Source organism: Mytilus galloprovincialis, chromosome 9 (genome assembly GCF_965363235.1).
Source record: "Mytilus galloprovincialis chromosome 9, xbMytGall1.hap1.1, whole genome shotgun sequence".
Taxonomy (NCBI): domain Eukaryota; kingdom Metazoa; phylum Mollusca; class Bivalvia; order Mytilida; family Mytilidae; genus Mytilus; species Mytilus galloprovincialis.
The window spans coordinates 21,231,687-21,249,825 of record NC_134846.1 but is presented as its reverse complement, the minus strand read 5'-3'; the positions used below and the strand labels follow the sequence as shown (position 1 = coordinate 21,249,825).

General features: G+C 32.2%; 1 protein-coding gene across 1 annotated transcript; it reads right to left on the bottom strand.

Moving 5' to 3' along the window:
- Positions 1–1,203: 1,203 nt before the first annotated feature.
- Positions 1,204–17,821, bottom strand: LOC143044604 (uncharacterized). The gene is made up of 10 exons (XM_076216666.1): positions 17,736–17,821; positions 16,575–16,887; positions 15,196–15,243; positions 13,747–13,946; positions 13,288–13,374; positions 11,399–11,747; positions 10,075–10,248; positions 5,783–5,911; positions 3,008–3,125; positions 1,204–1,526 (listed from the first exon to the last, which is right to left on the bottom strand). Exons 2-10 carry the CDS (start codon positions 16,882–16,884, stop codon positions 1,271–1,273), a joined length of 1,671 nt encoding a protein of 556 aa, XP_076072781.1. The 5' UTR covers positions 16,885–16,887; positions 17,736–17,821; the 3' UTR covers positions 1,204–1,270.
- Positions 17,822–18,139: the final 318 nt, after the last annotated feature.

The following is an 18,139-nucleotide window of genomic DNA, read 5'->3' as shown; positions in this document are numbered from 1 at the left end:
GGTAATGAATAGTTCCGGCATCTATATATAAAATATTCATGAGGAAAAGTGATATCGGAAATGACCGTATATGACATAGAAAATATACAATCAACGCATTTTGATGGTTCAAATAGAATGAGTGCAGTATAAATAAAAAAAGAATACTGATGTCTCAATGCTTTTGAAGCTTCCGAATGTAGTTATTACAATTAATTGCATAATCACCGATCCACATATACAAATGAATTTCATAAATGACAATACTTTTACATTTTTTAGACAAATTAAAGGAAAGAATTTAAAACCGATATAACGGTATAATATTAGAAATAACAGTTCAGAGTCACCTGATATAGCAATGGCTATCCATATATAATCAAAAACCAAAAGAAATAAACTTTAATATGGCTGAATTTTGTAATGATATGTTTCAAGATAACTGTCTAAAAAAAAATACTAACCCACGTTCAAATAAACTTCAAGCAGTAGAAGTTAATGTTGAATATGTGTTCGCTGACCATGTATGGGTTAAAATAAACTTGAAAGACAATGAAATAATCGAATGAAGTGTGCATTGTTAATTTGGGCAACTAGCGGCTAAACATTTGAGATAATAAAAATATTCAACATTCTTTGATCTGTTATTATTTAATGATGGCAACAGAGTATCGATGTCTAAATAGTATAATTAACTTAGTTCTAGTGATCATGCCACATTGAATTTTAATATTGATTAATTGATATAAAAATGAAGATTTATTCAAGAATCATAATTTTTACTATTTATCAGAACGACATCAATGATAAAATAAGAGAGAAGTTGCTTTTAAACTTAAGATTTCGTACTCATCGTTACGACACGTAGGCTAAATGCATATATTCATGAATACGCGTACAAATCCTTATATCGTGGAAAACGACTATTTCCAATTATGTGTAATAAACTAATTATTAGATTTCAACTTGTCGATTCTAACCGTCTGGAATAAAACAAAAATAGTATGTGGAAGGTTGAACGAACAAACTACGGCAATCCTTTACAATTTTGATCTTACAGGTTGAAACGATTTTTCACATCCCCTGAACACTTAGTGTTGATTTCTAGCAAACCAGTGTTTGGTCTTTATTCTAGATGATACACATATATCATGGAAACAGAAAATATCTTTTTGCTTCCTTCGTGTGTTCCGTAACATTAATGGGCAAGCAAGCAAAAAACCATTTTGAATAGACAACATTGGTAGTTTATTCGTACACTGTTATTGTTTGTCATTGGAGTCATAGAAGTTCAGCCAAAGGCAGAAGAACCTTGACTATCAACCTCGTAGTAACAAAAATGTAAAGTGTGATCTTTGTAACAGTTAGTGTCATATGGATGGTCTCCATGGCAACTGTCCTGGTTGCTATCTTTTTCGTCATTGAAATGAAAATATTCTTCACGAACTACCATGCCATGGACTTGCTGACATCCGCTGGTGTATCTCATTAAATAAAATGGTTTGTCTATAGGTAGAAAAATCTTGTCAGCGGTATGGCCATCACTTCTGTAAATAATATAAAATCAAAACAATTTAACATTTATCATCGTATTTATTTATATTTCTTGTTAGGAACTAGACAATTGATATTTGCGACTTCATAATCAGTGAAAGTACACAGCGAGAGTAATCCATTATTACACCCTTCAAATTTAGCAAATTTTGCCAGGGTTTCACAAAAAATGTGTGGAATGATGCAAATGAAACAACTATCCTTAAGAAACCAAATGACACAAGTAAGCTTAGTGTTTGCCAATACTGTCTGAACTTCCACATATATAAGTTTATCTCTAGTTCCTGAATAGTTTCCAATTTCATAAATCAATCAAGCCGATAGAATCTTAAACAAACAAATCAGAACATATTGTTAGCAGTTGTTAAAATCGTTCAGTAATTATTTACATATGGTGTGAACTAGAAGATTTTAATCGCGAAGCCAAGTAATAAGACAAGTCAAAATACTGAGGTACGTACTAAACAGCGGGTGACCTCGAGTTATGTTGGATGATGAATAAATGACAGGCAGTTATAGGATACCAGCCAGACAGATATTTATGGCGTACTAAATTATAATTCTAGTACCTTTGAAAACTATTTACACCACTGAGGCGATGCCACTGCTGGTGGACGTTTCGTCCCCGAGGGTATCACCAGCCCAGTAGTCAACACTTCGGTGTCGACATGAATATCAATAATGTGGTCATTTTTTTTAATTTCCTGTTTACAAAACATTGAATTTTTCGAAAAACTAAGGATTTTCTTATTCCAGGCATATATTACCTTAGCCGTATTTGGCACAATTTTTGGAATTTTGGATCCTCAATGCTCTTCAACTTTGTACTTGATTGGCGTTATAAATATTTTGATATGAGCGTCACTGATGAGTCTTATGTAGACGAAACGCGCGTCTGGCGTACACAATTATAATCCTGGTACCTTTGAAAACTATATGTACCTCTTACAATTATTAAATTTACATGAGATAAAACGCAAATACATCTTCAAACACAATTTTTCGGTACGTATACATAAATTATAAAATATTTTTACTTTTATAATTATATATATATTTCGAACAACGAAACATCTTTCATTCTTTTTTCTTTCTTAAACATATTTTAATGAGTATTTATTAAAAAAGAATTTATAACAACCGATAAGGAATGTTATATTTCACTCGATAATATCCTCATATGTATACATGATACGTTCGGTTATCAGTCAAAAGCACTAGGGACGTGTGCTGAAATTTCTTCGGCAACATAACATCCGTTTGACCTCTCAAGGTGACATCCAATGTAAAAATGTAAAAATGTGAAAAAAATAAATACACCTCACAAAACATCCTGCTAACTGACACTCATAACAGTAACAAAACACAATTTAAAATATATAAAGAAATACATATTATCTTAAAAAAAAAAACAATGTATGTTTTTGCATGTTTCAAATAATCTTTTAGTTATCTAACTCTTGTTATCTTTTACCTGCAGCAGAAGTAGATATCTGTGTCAGAATTATATGTTCCGTAGGGTAAGATACCATTTACTGCGTTACCGTTACCACCATTTTCATCATCCCAGTGAATGTAACCTTCATCAAAACCTTTTAATTATAAATGATTATATTGTAAAACATGATTTATTTATCAATATAGTTTTAATCTAAAAGTTTACTTAGTTACAATGTACCTTACAATGTCTGTCCTGATATTGAAGGCGGAACAAATTAAACAGAATGACCCTGGTAATTATATATCAATGAACAATCTCAAATTCCACTACGACTCTATTGAAGGATAAAGAGTGTATGTGTTAAATGTGGGTTAAAATACATAAACCCCAACAGTATCTAACATTAAGAACAATTTTAATTTCAAACTCGGACTATATAATTAAAGCTCTGTTTAATGTGCAAATGTGAATAAAAGTCTGTGCTAAAACAATTTATCAATTATACTAGTAAGTTGTGCAGTATATATGTTTGATACCATAAAAGAGTGTTTGGAGAGGGCGGTGTATCCTTACTCTCTAAGGACCATTTTCTATTAATTAATTTAGTAATAATGTAATTTTATCTACTCTGTAAACCACGACATCCCTAATGACAGACTTAATCAGTTTTATTGCATATATATTTTCTCCAGAAAAAAACTTTTCAGCACTAAAACTATCGAAAAGTTATACGCAACAAACACTACTTGACACTATACCTATACTAGTATATTTTAGAGACAAAATGTTGCAAAACTAATACTTTCCATTGTAAAGACAGATCGTCACAGTGACTGAAGATTTCTGCTATTCAGATTGTGGGAAATTGATTTTTTATCGCGCAGTTAGCATCGTGCAGGATATGATTTAGCTCTAACAATAACCCAAAAAGAAATGTCAACGCTTCAATTTTATTATATGAGGTGATTGACCAATTTCAAGGAAATTGAGGTCAATTATACTAGTACCGTCTATGTCCGTCTATGTTTTAGCCTTTTTGTGTTATAACAACTGCTTATTACTCTTAAACAGTAAAAAATACCGATAACGTATTGTTTTAGTAAATCGTTGGGTAACAAGCAGGTACCACTTATTAACACTTGATTCAGATAAAAGTACCTAGTACCCATTTAATAACGATGTGCCACCCCGTTTGTATTTCAACCATATCTGTGTATTCATGGAAGAATTTAGTATAGTAAGTTGAAATTACGAAATCCTTGCAGTAAACTGTAATGCATTACAGTACAGGAAGAAGTCAGTTTACAAGTGAGCAGTTTATGCCAATAAATGTAGTTTAAATCTTTCGCTAATTTTAATGCCAAAACGTACATGAATGTGTTCAAGCAGAACCCTGAACGTTTCAATCATTTCATCAAAACTCCAGTAGGTAAAGTAAGCATTTATATATTTTTGTATTTAGCACATTTATCTTTCTGATTAGAGATAGGCGGTTTATATGAGTTTTTCAAACGACTTTAAAAAAAAAAGGAAAAACTGTGCTTTACAAAAATTGCATGGAGTTCAAAAAGTTAAAACTTGCAATAGAAATTGCAAAACGATCAAAGGGATGTTGTTTATTTATATTAATGATGTGATTACACTCCAAAAATATTCAATATCTCTAATTGCATATGTTTTATTACACAAGTTTATGATACGTTCGTTTAAAGTAGTTAGTGAACTAGTTAACAGCGCTAAAAGAATAGTTTCATAACACTTACTAGGGGTTGACATAAGAAAATGCCAGTACCAATTCAGGAATATGACAGTAATTATCTATTCGTTTGATATGTTGGGGGATATGATTTTGACATTTGATTCAAGATGTTCCGTTTTGATTTCTACTCGACGTTCGGTATATTATACCTTCATTTTCATTTTTTTAACCTGTGAACGTTGTTTTATTAGATGGCATGTTGTCTAGGTTATAGTTTTTTCTTTGTTTTACATCTCATCCCTTTTTTTAGTAATATTGTATTTACATTGTGTCATATATCAATTTTTTTGTTCTGTGTATGCCTTTTGTCTTTTGATTGAGTTAAGACATTTTAATTTTACTTAATAAGGTGTCTTTCTATTTTGCGATGTTACACTTTTATTTCAGATAGAATAAAAAGTTGCCGCCTGTTAATTTGTTTTAACCCGCTGCATTTGGTTGTATCTGTCCTTTGTCAGGAACCTGTTGTTCAGTGGTTGTCGTTTGTTGATGTGGTTTACATGTGTGTCTCGTGTCTGTTTTTTTTTATAGATTAGACCGTTGGTTTTCCTTTATGAATTATGAATGGTTTTACATTAGGCATTTAAGAGCTTTTTATAGCTTACTTTCGGTGTGAGCTAAGGCCCCTTGCTGAAGTTCATTGACCTATAATGGGTTACTTTTACAAATTTAATGGAGAGTTTTTCTCATTTCCACTCATTACCACATGTTTTTATATCTATATACTAGGGACCTTCAATTGTTCGGAAGAGGCCTTGAGATGTTGAAATGATATGATAGTTAAGTATATGACTTTCTATGGAGCGTAAGGACCTCAATGTAGAAGAATTTATAAAATCATCTTTCATGTTTTTTTATAACTTCCGTGAAGCATTCACATCATACCAGCACCAAATTGTTTGATGTATGTCGGCCGGTAAGACTACACATGTAACCCTTATATTCATTTTAGTTAAAGTGTTTTGTTTGCTTTCGTTTGTTTCACAAATAATTACCACACATCCGTTGTTTTAAATTCAAGAATGTTTCATCTTTTAGTTATTACGTACCGTTAGGACACGACCCATACTTCAGAATGCAGTAATTTCCAATGGGCCAATTCCTATTGTATTCACCTGTATTTCCGGACGTCTGTGTGCAGAAGAAAAATTTCGAATTTTGTTTATCATGTGTATCACCTAAAATTTACCATTATATATTAAGATATTATAACAAAGAATGTAAATATCATATGGTCGTCAATTTGCACTTGTTGTCTGTTAACTTTCACAAAAATGTTTTCCTCAGAAATTTCTGGTCCAATTTACACCGAAATAAAACACCATTGTGCTTTGTGGTATCTACATAGTTTAATATGCTCCATATGATCAACTATTATGTGGAGTATGATCTGCTTACCCTTCTGGAGCACCAAAGATCACAACCAGTCTATGGTGGGACTCGTGTTGCTTAGTCTTTAGTGTTTTATGTTGGGTCTTGTGTACTATTATTTGTCTGTTTGTCTTTTTCTTATTTAGCCATGACGTTGACAGTTTATTTTCGATCTATGAATTTGACTGTCCCTCTTTTATGACCACGAGGAAACAAAATATGACATAGGGGTAAACTGTAACTATTATCTTTAATTTCAAAACCATTTTATACTAACGGACTGTAGAACACAACACACAGTTTGGTGATTTTCTTACCAAATCATGATTGATCCTCAAAACAAACTATTCATGCTTATTATAATTCTATACGTAACCTACCCGAGGTCATAGTTGGAGATATTATACAAATAATTGTGCAAATCGTAATACAAGCATGACATTTAGTATAAAGGTTGACTAAATTATAATAAATTTTAAAAAAATCATTTGTTCAAGATGGCCACCACTCATTTTGCAAATGGCGTCATTTCAAATTAGCTACATTTTGTACATCCTTTGAAAGCTGTTTTGTAAGTATAATCTAAGACAAGTTTTGATAAAAAGTAAATAACAGTTCCTTAAGTACGATGAAACAATCTATTTTACAGAAAAAGGTATCTACCGGTTCAAAAATGGCGGCATAAACGTCGAAAATGTAAATTTTATCATTTCAATCAACCAACTGAACAAGAGATGTCACTTATTTTTCAATCGTTATAAGGACGGACAGCCAGAACGGAAGCATATATGATATCTACACAGCTTGACTTCTTGCATCCACCTTTCAAAAATTCCTGACACGTCGATGCAACGGCAGGGAAGGAAGTTCATTTTGGTTTCCAAATGTCATTGTCTTTTCTTTCATTCAATCCCAGTGTTCAGGCCTTAACTAATAAATCTATTTGAGCCCAAACATGTCCGCCTTTATATACTGTCCTTTTGGTTTGTTCCAAAATAGCACCTCTTGTATGCGAAATCTCATCATAAGGCCACTGCTTCATGGCAAACTATTTTATTATAGCCTCGTTAACAGCAAATATTTTTCATGTTGTTGTTTTATTCTGTCATAAATGATGCAAACGACTGCATCTATGATGTATATGTCTTTTTTTCAATAGAGTTTGGTCTTATACTCAAGCGGGCAAAAACGTCCTTTACACCTAGAAATACTCCCCAGCTCTGCCAAACTCACTTCGTCCCTTTTCAGCGCAATGCTTGAACAGTGTCATATCCACTGAATGCATGGAAAAAAATGAAAAGCATCTACGCGAGGACCTAACATATTTGATGTTATGTCATCGAAGTCCTGATTCTTCATAATACCTGTCTGCAATTTGTTTACACCTTATATTTCGAATGCTGCAATCCGTGTCATTACTATTTAAAATTACTTTTTTCTTATCATGGATAAAACCCTCGTGTATCTACTTATTTATGGTTACAGAGGGGCTTTCAACAGAATCAGCAAGTTTCTGGCTAGCACCAGTACATTTCGCCTTGCTTTCTACTCGTCCAAGCATTTAAAAGAAGGCGAAAGGTACCAAAGGGACAGTCAAACTCAAAGATACAAAATAAACTAACAACGCTATGGCTAAAAAGAAAAAGACAAACAAACAACTTATACTGTAGTACACAAGACACAATTCCAATTATTATTTAAGCAAACGTCAAATACAATGTCTACTCTTGTACACTGATCATTGCAAGACTGTATGTCAGCCGGTACGACATAATTTACATCATTAAATGTTGTTGCTCCTCATGGTGACCTGGAACTATCAATTGCTCCCCTCCTCAACGATAAATACATCAGAATGTGGATCAGTTGATGTCAGATTGCAGAAGGATTCAAGTATATATACATAAGCTTCGATTTTATTTCACTGTTTTAATTGCCAAAGACGGTGGAGCAGTTTAGTTTAAAGACTGCCTTCTTTGACACGAAATCAAAAATTTACATAACGAAATCGAAATCACTTTTATTATTCTTTAGCGGGTTTTTTTAAGGAGACATTCCCGGTTTCGTTCCAGTTTTGTTTTACGGCTAAATTTTAAGAAATTTTTCATATTATCGGGTCATAAAAAAGCAGATTTATCGTTTTACATTTGTTTCAAAAGATCTCCGTATTGGTTTGACCAATATCTTAGAAATAACATATCTTACCTGTTTCCAAATCAAAAATTTTGTACAAATCTGATGAATCATTTAAAAAAAAAATTTCAAATTAGTGCGTTACATTAGAAAGTCTTTGTGACTTTTTGAGAAAATCTTTTTTCCGTTTTAGTAGAGTTTTCATGTTGTCGTTCATCCGTATGTAGAAACCACTACTCACTAGATCTTTCAAATGTATCTATCAATTTTCTGACTTCTAGTCCAGTTACCATCCATTGTCTTAAGGCTGAGGGCTCCACCAACACCCTTCACAATTGTATTTATCTATGCATGTGCCTGATTGATTGCGGTACGAGAAAACTACTTACTGGTCTTACGTGCATTGAAATAACAATTTGCAAATTCCATTGCCACCTGTGTGTGATGTTCGTAAAGGAAAGCCATATCTCAGAGATGCATCGGTAATCATCGAGCATTATTTATACGATTAAGTCCAACAAAATACGGTATCATGTTTGATATGGACTGTTTATAATTATACGTCAGAAATTAAATTGTGGTCGAGATGGTTCTCTTTTCTTACACCAGTCCATCAATTTATCGAACGTCACAGAGTCATCACGTATTTTTTCTGCGTTTCTGCTTTCATAAGCCAACATTAACAATTCAAACAAAACACATGAATTTATCTGATGCGCGTGTCTATTTCTAGATAACTTTTATAAAAGTCAATATAATAAGATATAACAGGCCGATGGATTATATACTTTTACCATCTGAAGCTATTGTATGGGATTCGCTGGTGTTGTACCCTCAACCATCCCGGTCTTTCATTCACTGTAATTTGAGTCCTGTGCGATCTGTACACCATCCGGATGATTTATGCCCAATCTGCCTATCCGGCTATCCCGTGTTGTCGCATACTGTCGACGCCTGTACGAATTTATGGTTTTAATAAATGTGCAAACCATAAAAGTATTTGGAATACTTTAAAATTAAGCTGACAATGAACCCCATTCCGTGTCGGCATCAATTTACACCAATATGCTCTGGTAATGCGTTTAAATCGCTCTTTATATCTATAAATAGTTTGTGCATGTACGAAACTGTAAAAAAAAACCATGCGCATCTTAACCTTGAAAAACATTCAAAAAACAGTTCATAAAATCATTTAAAATTAAACAACGCTAAGAGTACAGTAAATAGTTGGAGGGTATTTTCGATTATTGTAGTTTTTGTCACTCATGCGCAAATCCTGAACATGTAAAATATTCATTTCTAGTATATACGACACATGTTAAGAAGCTAACCACCAAAACCTGATAGCTTTGAAAGTCGTTTTTACTAATTAATTTGATTTAGTATGCCTTTTTTGTTTTTCTGTGTTCATATATTTGGTTGTTTTCATAGTGGTTAAGATTACAACACAATGTTGACTGATAAACCTTTTCTTATCTGACATTTTATTTCTGGTTGTTCTAATATGGGTACCTATGATTTGCTTGTTTCAATGGTATATGCATTTTAAAATTGTTTCAGTTTTTTGGCCACTTACATTGTATTTCCACATAATTCATATGGAATCTAAAAGAAGCAATGAATGTTGAATTGAAAGAAATATATGTAGGAAAATAAAACTCTGAAGTAGTCAATTGACTTGTATTTGATACTGTTAGATTAAAGATATTAAGAAATATATGTATTGATACAGAAGAGATTCAAATTATTTTGTTAAACTTAAGGAATGTTTGAAAAAACTGAGACGAAAACATTTTAACACATTCTATATATTTGAGAAAAATAAAACTAAGCTTACCAGCTAAATGATGACCTACGGACCACGAATTGCCATTTGAATCGTCTTCGTTGTCATAAAATCTCGATCCTGTCTCAAACCATTTATTGGAATGTGGACATCCTGATACTGGTTGATACAATGAAAATGACCCCGTCGGCCACATTAAAGGCACACTTATAACGTGTGTAATTTCTAAAAAGGAATGAAGTTCTGTATCGGTCCGTTTACTGGATCCACAAATTGTAATTGGATGCTCGCAAGTATTAAACATGTTAAAAATAATAATTCTATCACAAAGCATGCATGTTTTATTCGAATTGGTATCACACTATAATCATTCTTTGTGGCTGGGTATTGTAGAAGAATGTGTTATACCCTCACGATGTTTTTTCGGTAGCTACATTTTTTATTAATTTTTTTTAGAAATATGCCCGTGACGTCAATTTTTTTGAGTCGATCTAGTCGTGTGATAGACAATGCGTACTTCTTTTTTTGCTGTTTTTGTGTGCTGCCCTATGTTGTTTTTGTTCTTTGGATAATTAGCACTTCAGTGTTGAAATGATTTCAATTATATGGTCTTTTTTTGATAAATTTACTGTTTGCAAAAGTATGAATTATTCTAAAGACTAAGGATTTACTTATCCCAGGCATAAATAACCTTAGCCGTATTTGCCACAACGTTTTAGAATCGTGAGTCATAAATGCTCTTTGACTTTATACTTGTTTGGCTTTCCGACTATTTTGATCTCAGCGTCACTGATGAGTCTTGTGTAGATGATACGCGCGTCTGGTGTATTACATTATAAGCTTGGAACCTTGATAACTATTAGCATGTCGAAATGTATTCTTGTATTGTTTATTTGTGTATTTCTCTGTCCTGAATGTTCTTGCATTTATTTGTACTGTAGTTAAGTTTAGGGTGTAATATTCAACATTGCCATGAAAGCGCGAGGTTTGGCTAGCAACAAAACCAGCTTCAACTCACCATTTTTTCTTGAAATGTCCTGTACCAGGTCAGGATAATAGCAGTCGTTTCTGTATGTGTTTCATTGGCGTTTGTATTTTTGTTGCATTTTTTATGTTTCTGTTGTTTCGTTGTTTTCTTCTTATAGGTGATGTGTTTCACTCTTAATCGATTTTAAGCGTTATATTAATGTTGCCTTTATCTATATATCGTTATTAAACAGCACGTTTCGATAGATAAAAGGTTAGAGACTCCGGCTTCTGTCACTTACATGATTTTGAATGTTCCTCTTGTTAATTTCGCCCCTCTTTTATAGTTTTAACGATTAATTTTTTTGTTAGAATAAGCGAACGACTTGAGGGACAATATTCTAGTTACCTGACGGTGTTGACATTATGCGATAGGTAGAAGGATATTCATTCATAGCGTTAAGCAGATTTTGCTTTATTACTGAAAAATTTCTGTTCATCATAGTGGAACAAATGCTATCCCAATGCTGGATATTGTCATTTGTCCAGAAATCGTCATTTAAGAATCGTGCAATGGATACTAAATGAAATTCGAGTGGTTCAGATATTCCAATTCTGCCAACATTTAACTGTTTCGGTTGGTTTCCTGTTGTTAATGTTTTGAAATCAGATATAGGTATGTTGGATGTGTTAAAATAAGCCATAGTTCCGTCATCTTTAACAATTTCAACTTTCCATATAGGTGGATCGGTATATTTCTGAAACAATTTTTTTCTAATTTATCAGAAGGTGATGATTTCCAAAGCCTATAAATAAATACGAGTCAACATAGTACAGTTTTAAATAGTGGTCGAAACTTAATGAAACACAATTTTTTTTTTTATCGAATTCTGTCCTGAAAAAACACATATGCCGGAAATCTGACATTTCGTGTAATTCAATGTTCAAAATATTCCTGTAACAATCGTTTTCGATGTTTTCTCTAGTTTAGCAAACAATTATATATGGTTTGCTTAGTATTACAGTACTTGTTTCTCAATATTTTCACTTCGAGGTCAAAATATTTAACCCTAAGCGTTGTTACATGTAATGCGTGTTAATCATCGTTGTGCATCGTTTGTTTATACAATATCAGGGTTATTGAACATGTATTATATAAAATCCATTTCAATTAAACAAGGTAAGCTAGTTCAGTTAGATTCCAAAAAATGTTGTAGTTCTATACGTAGTGACCGTTTTGTTGTGCACTGCTTTTTGATATTTTGTAGTACTGAATGATGTATGTTCAAAGTCATTTGAGACGATTTTCTATTTATTACAATTTCACGAAAATAATTGAACCAGTTCATACATATATACTAAACTTGGTCCTTCGTACGTATTCGTATGCTGTTGTGTGTTTGTTCCAGGGCCACATGAGTATTTGGACCTACGCGTGTTTTTTTTTTCTCAAAATACTCATACTTTCGGACTGTACGCGTACGGTCTGCCTTATATTATAAGTTGTTGGTCAAGTTTATCAGATACAAATGTATATTACAGACCAACAAAACTTAAACATTTGTTAAATCTCAAATTAATTCAAGAGTTCAATTGTAATTGAAATACAAACTTTACATTTTAACTAGTTAAAAAAGCCTCTGTTAATCTCCTGTATTTAGCATGTCAGTAATACATTAATGGAATTAGGAATTATGCTCACTGAAATTGATGTGGAAAGACAGTTTTTTTAGAATATTTTGGAACTTTAAAAAAAAATGCAAATGCAAAGGAACATGCATGAAAAAAACAAGTAAAAGTAAAAAATATTATGTTTCGTGTGGAAGCAAGGGCAAGAGTAACAAAATAGGATTCAGACATACAGAAAAAACAAAAATTTAATTTCAAATGTTCGTTTATTCACTTTATGCATCTAATTGTAATAATAACAATTTGCAAAACTAAAAAAGAAAGATTTTGATAAAAGTTTGTTTCAATCTAACCAATGATCCCATGGTAAGCTCGTACTAGACCGTATGCGTTTAATCAAATGGTCGGACCGTACGCAAATGGTCGGACCGTACGAGTAAACGTATCTTGTCCAGTTGTACGCGTACGATCTAAATACTCATATTATGGTCTGGAACATAATTACCTACGAATCAATAATGTAAAATCGACACAAAAATACATTGGATAACAAGTTACTGCTTTTTCACTTTAGGTTTTCGGGTAAATATTTCTTTATTTATAATTCAATTAAAATACATATAGAAACATTTAATTACTTATACTTTTTAAACAATCTGCAATTAATACCTTGAATAATTCTTCTGCAACTTTGATTGCTGGAATGTCATATTGACCTACTATCTTTGTCCCAGTTTCAACTTCAACAATTACATGCTGAAACGTTAAAGAATAAGATAATTCAAGTTTTAAGTTATATGCTTTTTATTTAAATTTTATATGTTTTTATGAGTCATTCAATTGACGCCATGAAGTTGTCTGTTATCCCTTCTTATGTATTATGGAAAATCGTAGTGTTTTTTTTATTGTTCTTCCTGAAACAATATGCCTTTTATATCAGTCCGAAGAAAAGAAAATATTAAATCAATTTCAAAGTACAGCAAATAATTTCACACGTTTTGAACCTTTTTATTTAAATGACTTGAAAAGTGTATTAATCTTCAGTTAGTTTTCTTTTCAATTCATGGAATCCACATTCAAGAGTCGTTACCGTTCCTCTGTTTATTATAAATATAAATGCAGTCTTACCGTTCCCCAGTCTTTAAGAAATTGACTATAGACCGTGGGATCGTATGATGTTGGCAAAGAACAAACTGCTGCTATAAACTCGCCATTCAGTTTGTGTAAGGATGGATAAGCTGGAGGCATTACATAACGACTACGTCCTCGGTTACACACAGTTATCTCAGCAATTGTAATATCATTTGGTTTAGTAGCACTATCTAGAGCTAAAAGCATATAAAGCTATATTACAAAACTTTCTAATTATTGAAAAGTAAAATCAAAAATATTGAACTCCGAGGAACATTCAAAGCGGAAAGTCCCTAATCAAATGGCAAAATCAAAAGCCCAAACACATCAAACGAATTGATATCAACTGTCATATTCATGACGGTAAAGACATTGTCAAATGTAGAACATTGTGAATTAACTCTTGTTATATACCGCTGGCTATGTTTTAAATGGATAAGTATTTATTAATCTAAAAATGATTCAAAATTCAAAAACATTAATAAGTTAAAGAGATGTTGAGAGTACACCAAATAAACAACAACAAAAAACTTAACGACACAAATGTTTCAGCAATAAATAATGTTTCTTTGGGTAAATCGCCCATGCAGTTCAATAATAAATGGGAAGCATTTCGAAAGAGGAGAAAGGTACAAGAGGGTGATTTAAACTCATAAATCGAAAATAAACTGAACACGCTATGGCTAAAAAAGAAAAAAACAAACAGACAATTAAAAGTACACACAACTCAACATAGAAAAATAAAGGCTAAGCAACACCACCCCACCATCACACTGGTGGTGATCTTAGGTGCTACAGAAGAATAAGTAGATCCTGCTCCATGTGTGGCACCTGTTGTGTTGCTCATTATAGTAAAAACCTTAAAACAAACTTCGAAGATTCATTCTTTTGTTTTTGTCAAGCATATAGAGTTTTTGTGGTTGTTATTCCTTTCAAACCACCTGCTAGGGGTTTCCTTTATTTATTTATTGTCAAAATGTTTCCGAATGAAAATTTAAAAAAAAGTTTTTTCCATCAAAAGTTGAGTTTCAAAACCTGTTCCTGTTTATTTTAATGAAAAAAATGCTTGACCTTTTTTTCTAAACTTAAGCCGAAAAAATGTTTGGTGCCCTAATTAGAAAAAAAATAATGAAAATAATAAAATAAATGCGGAAGTTTATAAAAAGAAAAAGAAATATAAGACAATTAATATTAAGATGTAAACTTCACGACATCTTTGAAATTAGAAACATGAGCTAAATATAAATATATTAAAATGAAAATAAGGAGACTTAACACAGTATGAATATAGATGGAAAATCAAACACGAAAGAGTTTAAATTTGAAAAAAACATCTTGAATGTCCGGATTTTGAACCACCCAAATTATACGACATAATCTTGTTATTCTTGCATTTATAATCGAAAGATATAATATCATACTAAGATACTAGTTAAATCTATTTACCAGATCCAGCCATGAACGCATATGGACGAATGAGCATGTCACCATCACCTAAAAATTATTTCAATAATATAATATGGGGATACATGTATGAATTATATAGTTTGAACAGTCAACCCATACATGTAGGATATAAACAAAAATGTATACACATATTTATGCATTGGCTAGTTTGGAAAACAAATAAATCAGACTTATATAGGGTTAGAAAAAATAGAATTTCACAAAATCTAGTTTATTTCCGAGATTTTAAAGAATTGTACTCAAATATGAAGTTCTATTTATAAATATTTTATGAAGATTTAGAAAATCCTTGGCCTTAACTATGATGACTCAGCATAAATTCACAGTTTACAGTGTGCATGGTTTACTTAATAAAGCCCTGAATTCAAAATAAATTCATAATAAATGAATATTTGTTATTAAAATTGTTTAAAAGTTCTTAATATATTTACTCTTCGCATCGTTGAAACTCATTGATCCTTCCGAAATATTTTAGTGGGATGTTTTTGTCCTGTCGATAACTCAAAAGTAACCCATAACACCTAAACCTAAATGTGCTTTTTGTGATCGCGGCATAAAAAAGTACAAGCTAGAAATAAAAAAGACAATACTTACAACATGTACAATAGTGTGTTCTATCCTAAATATGTACCTTATATTCTACATTGCTAGAAACAGGAGGGAAAATGGGAAATGTGAGGCCCCAGGGGAAAAACAGAGAAAAATGCTTACCCCATGTAAGAAAACATGCACATAGGGTAAGCTAGCAATAATTACAGTCTTGTTTTCAAATTCTATAAAAAATTGAAACAGGGGTAGGAGTATAAAATAAGAGCATATGCAGTGATTTCTTTCAGGCTATAATTCTGATAAATAATGAATGTTGTGATAAAAATTGTTTTAGAGAGTTTTCTTTTTGAATAAATGTTTGTATGGGTTGCATTTTGTAAATATAGCTGATTCTCAAACCACGCCTCTTTTGGGGAGATTTATAATATTCATATAGATAATGTTAATTTGTTTACAAAACTCTTAGAAGATCAGGGCATATAAATATAAAATATGCCGCACAGCCCTATATTTTGACCTTTGAATAAAATAGAAGTGCATAAAAAATTGTAAATTTTCCGTTCTGGGATATTATTTTTCACAAAACTTCTTTAAAAAGGTGTCACAGTTTTAGCGGCAAAAAGAGTTCCTATGGGAAACTTGCATTGTCTATATTTACAGAATTGCAACCTATAAGTGCAAGAAATAAGACCCTTCTACATAAAAATTCATACAAGTACATGCATCTTAGATCATCTTATCTTGAGATGTAATTGAGATTTAATCTCGTCGAAGGTGTTTAGTTGTAATATTATGCAAACAATTCTTACCGCTTGTAACATAATCTCTGAGAAGATACTCCTGCTTAGTTTTGGCATCACTGAAATATTCGTATGTTGTGTGATTGGTGCAGAAAGTTACATTGTCTACTCGAATCAGGAATTTTCTGTTTGTATCATCAATTTGAAGTATCTGTCTTGTTGGTTTTATACCAGGGTCGAGGCCAGAAGTAGAGAAACGTCCCCCTTCGGGGTTTGCTCTCAGCAAATCATATCCCAGTCCAAGTAATTTGGAGTCTGCCAGTGTATTGCAGGAACCAGTTGGCAGCAGCAGACTTAACATTGCGAAAATCAAATGCATCGTCTGCAGTAAATATAAAGTTGTATATTATGAGGGTATAGGCTGAAACCGTAGAAAAGTTAGAAGTTGTTACGACATCATCAAGACTATTGACTTTTATAGGAATTTTGCATTCCAGATTCTACAGATAGGTTCAATGAACTTTACAAGGTTGACTTGTGGGGTACTAGTATATATATATTGCCATGTTATTGAACTTTCCCACCGGAACGTGTAAATTTTTAACCCTGCTATTTATATTCCTTTTATAGGATGATGGAGAAAGGTGAATCTATAGATACCCAGTCACTTCCCATGGGAATGTGGACATTAATTCTATGATTCTGGTATGGTAAATGTTATGTTCTGTGCAGGAACCATTGCAACGGCCCTCTGAGAGTTTATTAAAATTGTCTGTTGCGAGGTAATATTTCTTAAGTTATTCTACCTTTCTTACAATACTTCCTATTGTAAGAGTTGTTAATTTGCGATTTTTATGATTATAGGTCTGCATGAAATATTTGCCACTGGCTGAAAGCAAGAAACCATCAATCAATATGCCAAATTGACGTCCTCCTTTTTTCATTCATGACAAAAATCAACAACTTCAAATGATAGTTGTAACGAGCCACTCTATAGTTCAAATAGGATACCCAGACTTATTCTAGTTAGTATTACTCATTTTGTTTGTGGTTTCGTCTTTATTCATTGCTATATATTCTTTTTTTTTGGATATATGAACTTTGATAACGCTCGTGCTGTCCTCCTGCTTTTGATACGAATGTGTGCTCTTAATATGCATTAACTCTGTTTGGATGGGGTTAAATTAATCGAGAACTGAGAGACAAAAGTAAATAATGATATCCACTCACCTTGTTTTCAGGAAGTGTATAGAAATTACGACCACGAAGACACTATATGATAGTGATGATAACCTATAAGTGCCCTCATTAATGATAGGACTGATAAGATCGAAATAATGTTACCGTATTTGCACAAACAAATGTTAAGTTTTACAAAAGTGTGGATTTCTTAGGTCTGAAAAATCGAGATCAGATTTCTGTCAACTTGAGGAAAACGAATATCGTGGAGTTTGTATAAAAATTAACATTTTTTTTGTTTGTCATTCTGTGACTTTAACCATTAAGAGCAGTAGTTCATGATATATGTTAGTATGTTTCCAATTTAAAGCAGATGCGTGATAAATTGTACCTTTCCACATTGAACTTTTTATATGACATAAATCCTAGTGGGACTATATATTAAATAAGGATTC

What these genes read in the sequence shown, in the direction of transcription:
- LOC143044604 (XM_076216666.1), bottom strand. Translation starts at nt 16,884, where the DNA reads ATGCATTTGATTTTCGCAATGTTAAGTCTGCTGCTGCCAACTGGTTCC. An exon ending in CATAATGTCAACACCGTCAG is followed by an intron (nt 10,249 to 11,398) that starts GTAACTAGAATA and finishes ATTCCTTTTTAG; the next exon opens with AAATTACACACGTTATAAGT. An exon ending in GATATCTACTTCTGCTGCAG is followed by an intron (nt 1,527 to 3,007) that starts GTAAAAGATAAC and finishes TATTATTTACAG; the next exon opens with AAGTGATGGCCATACCGCTG.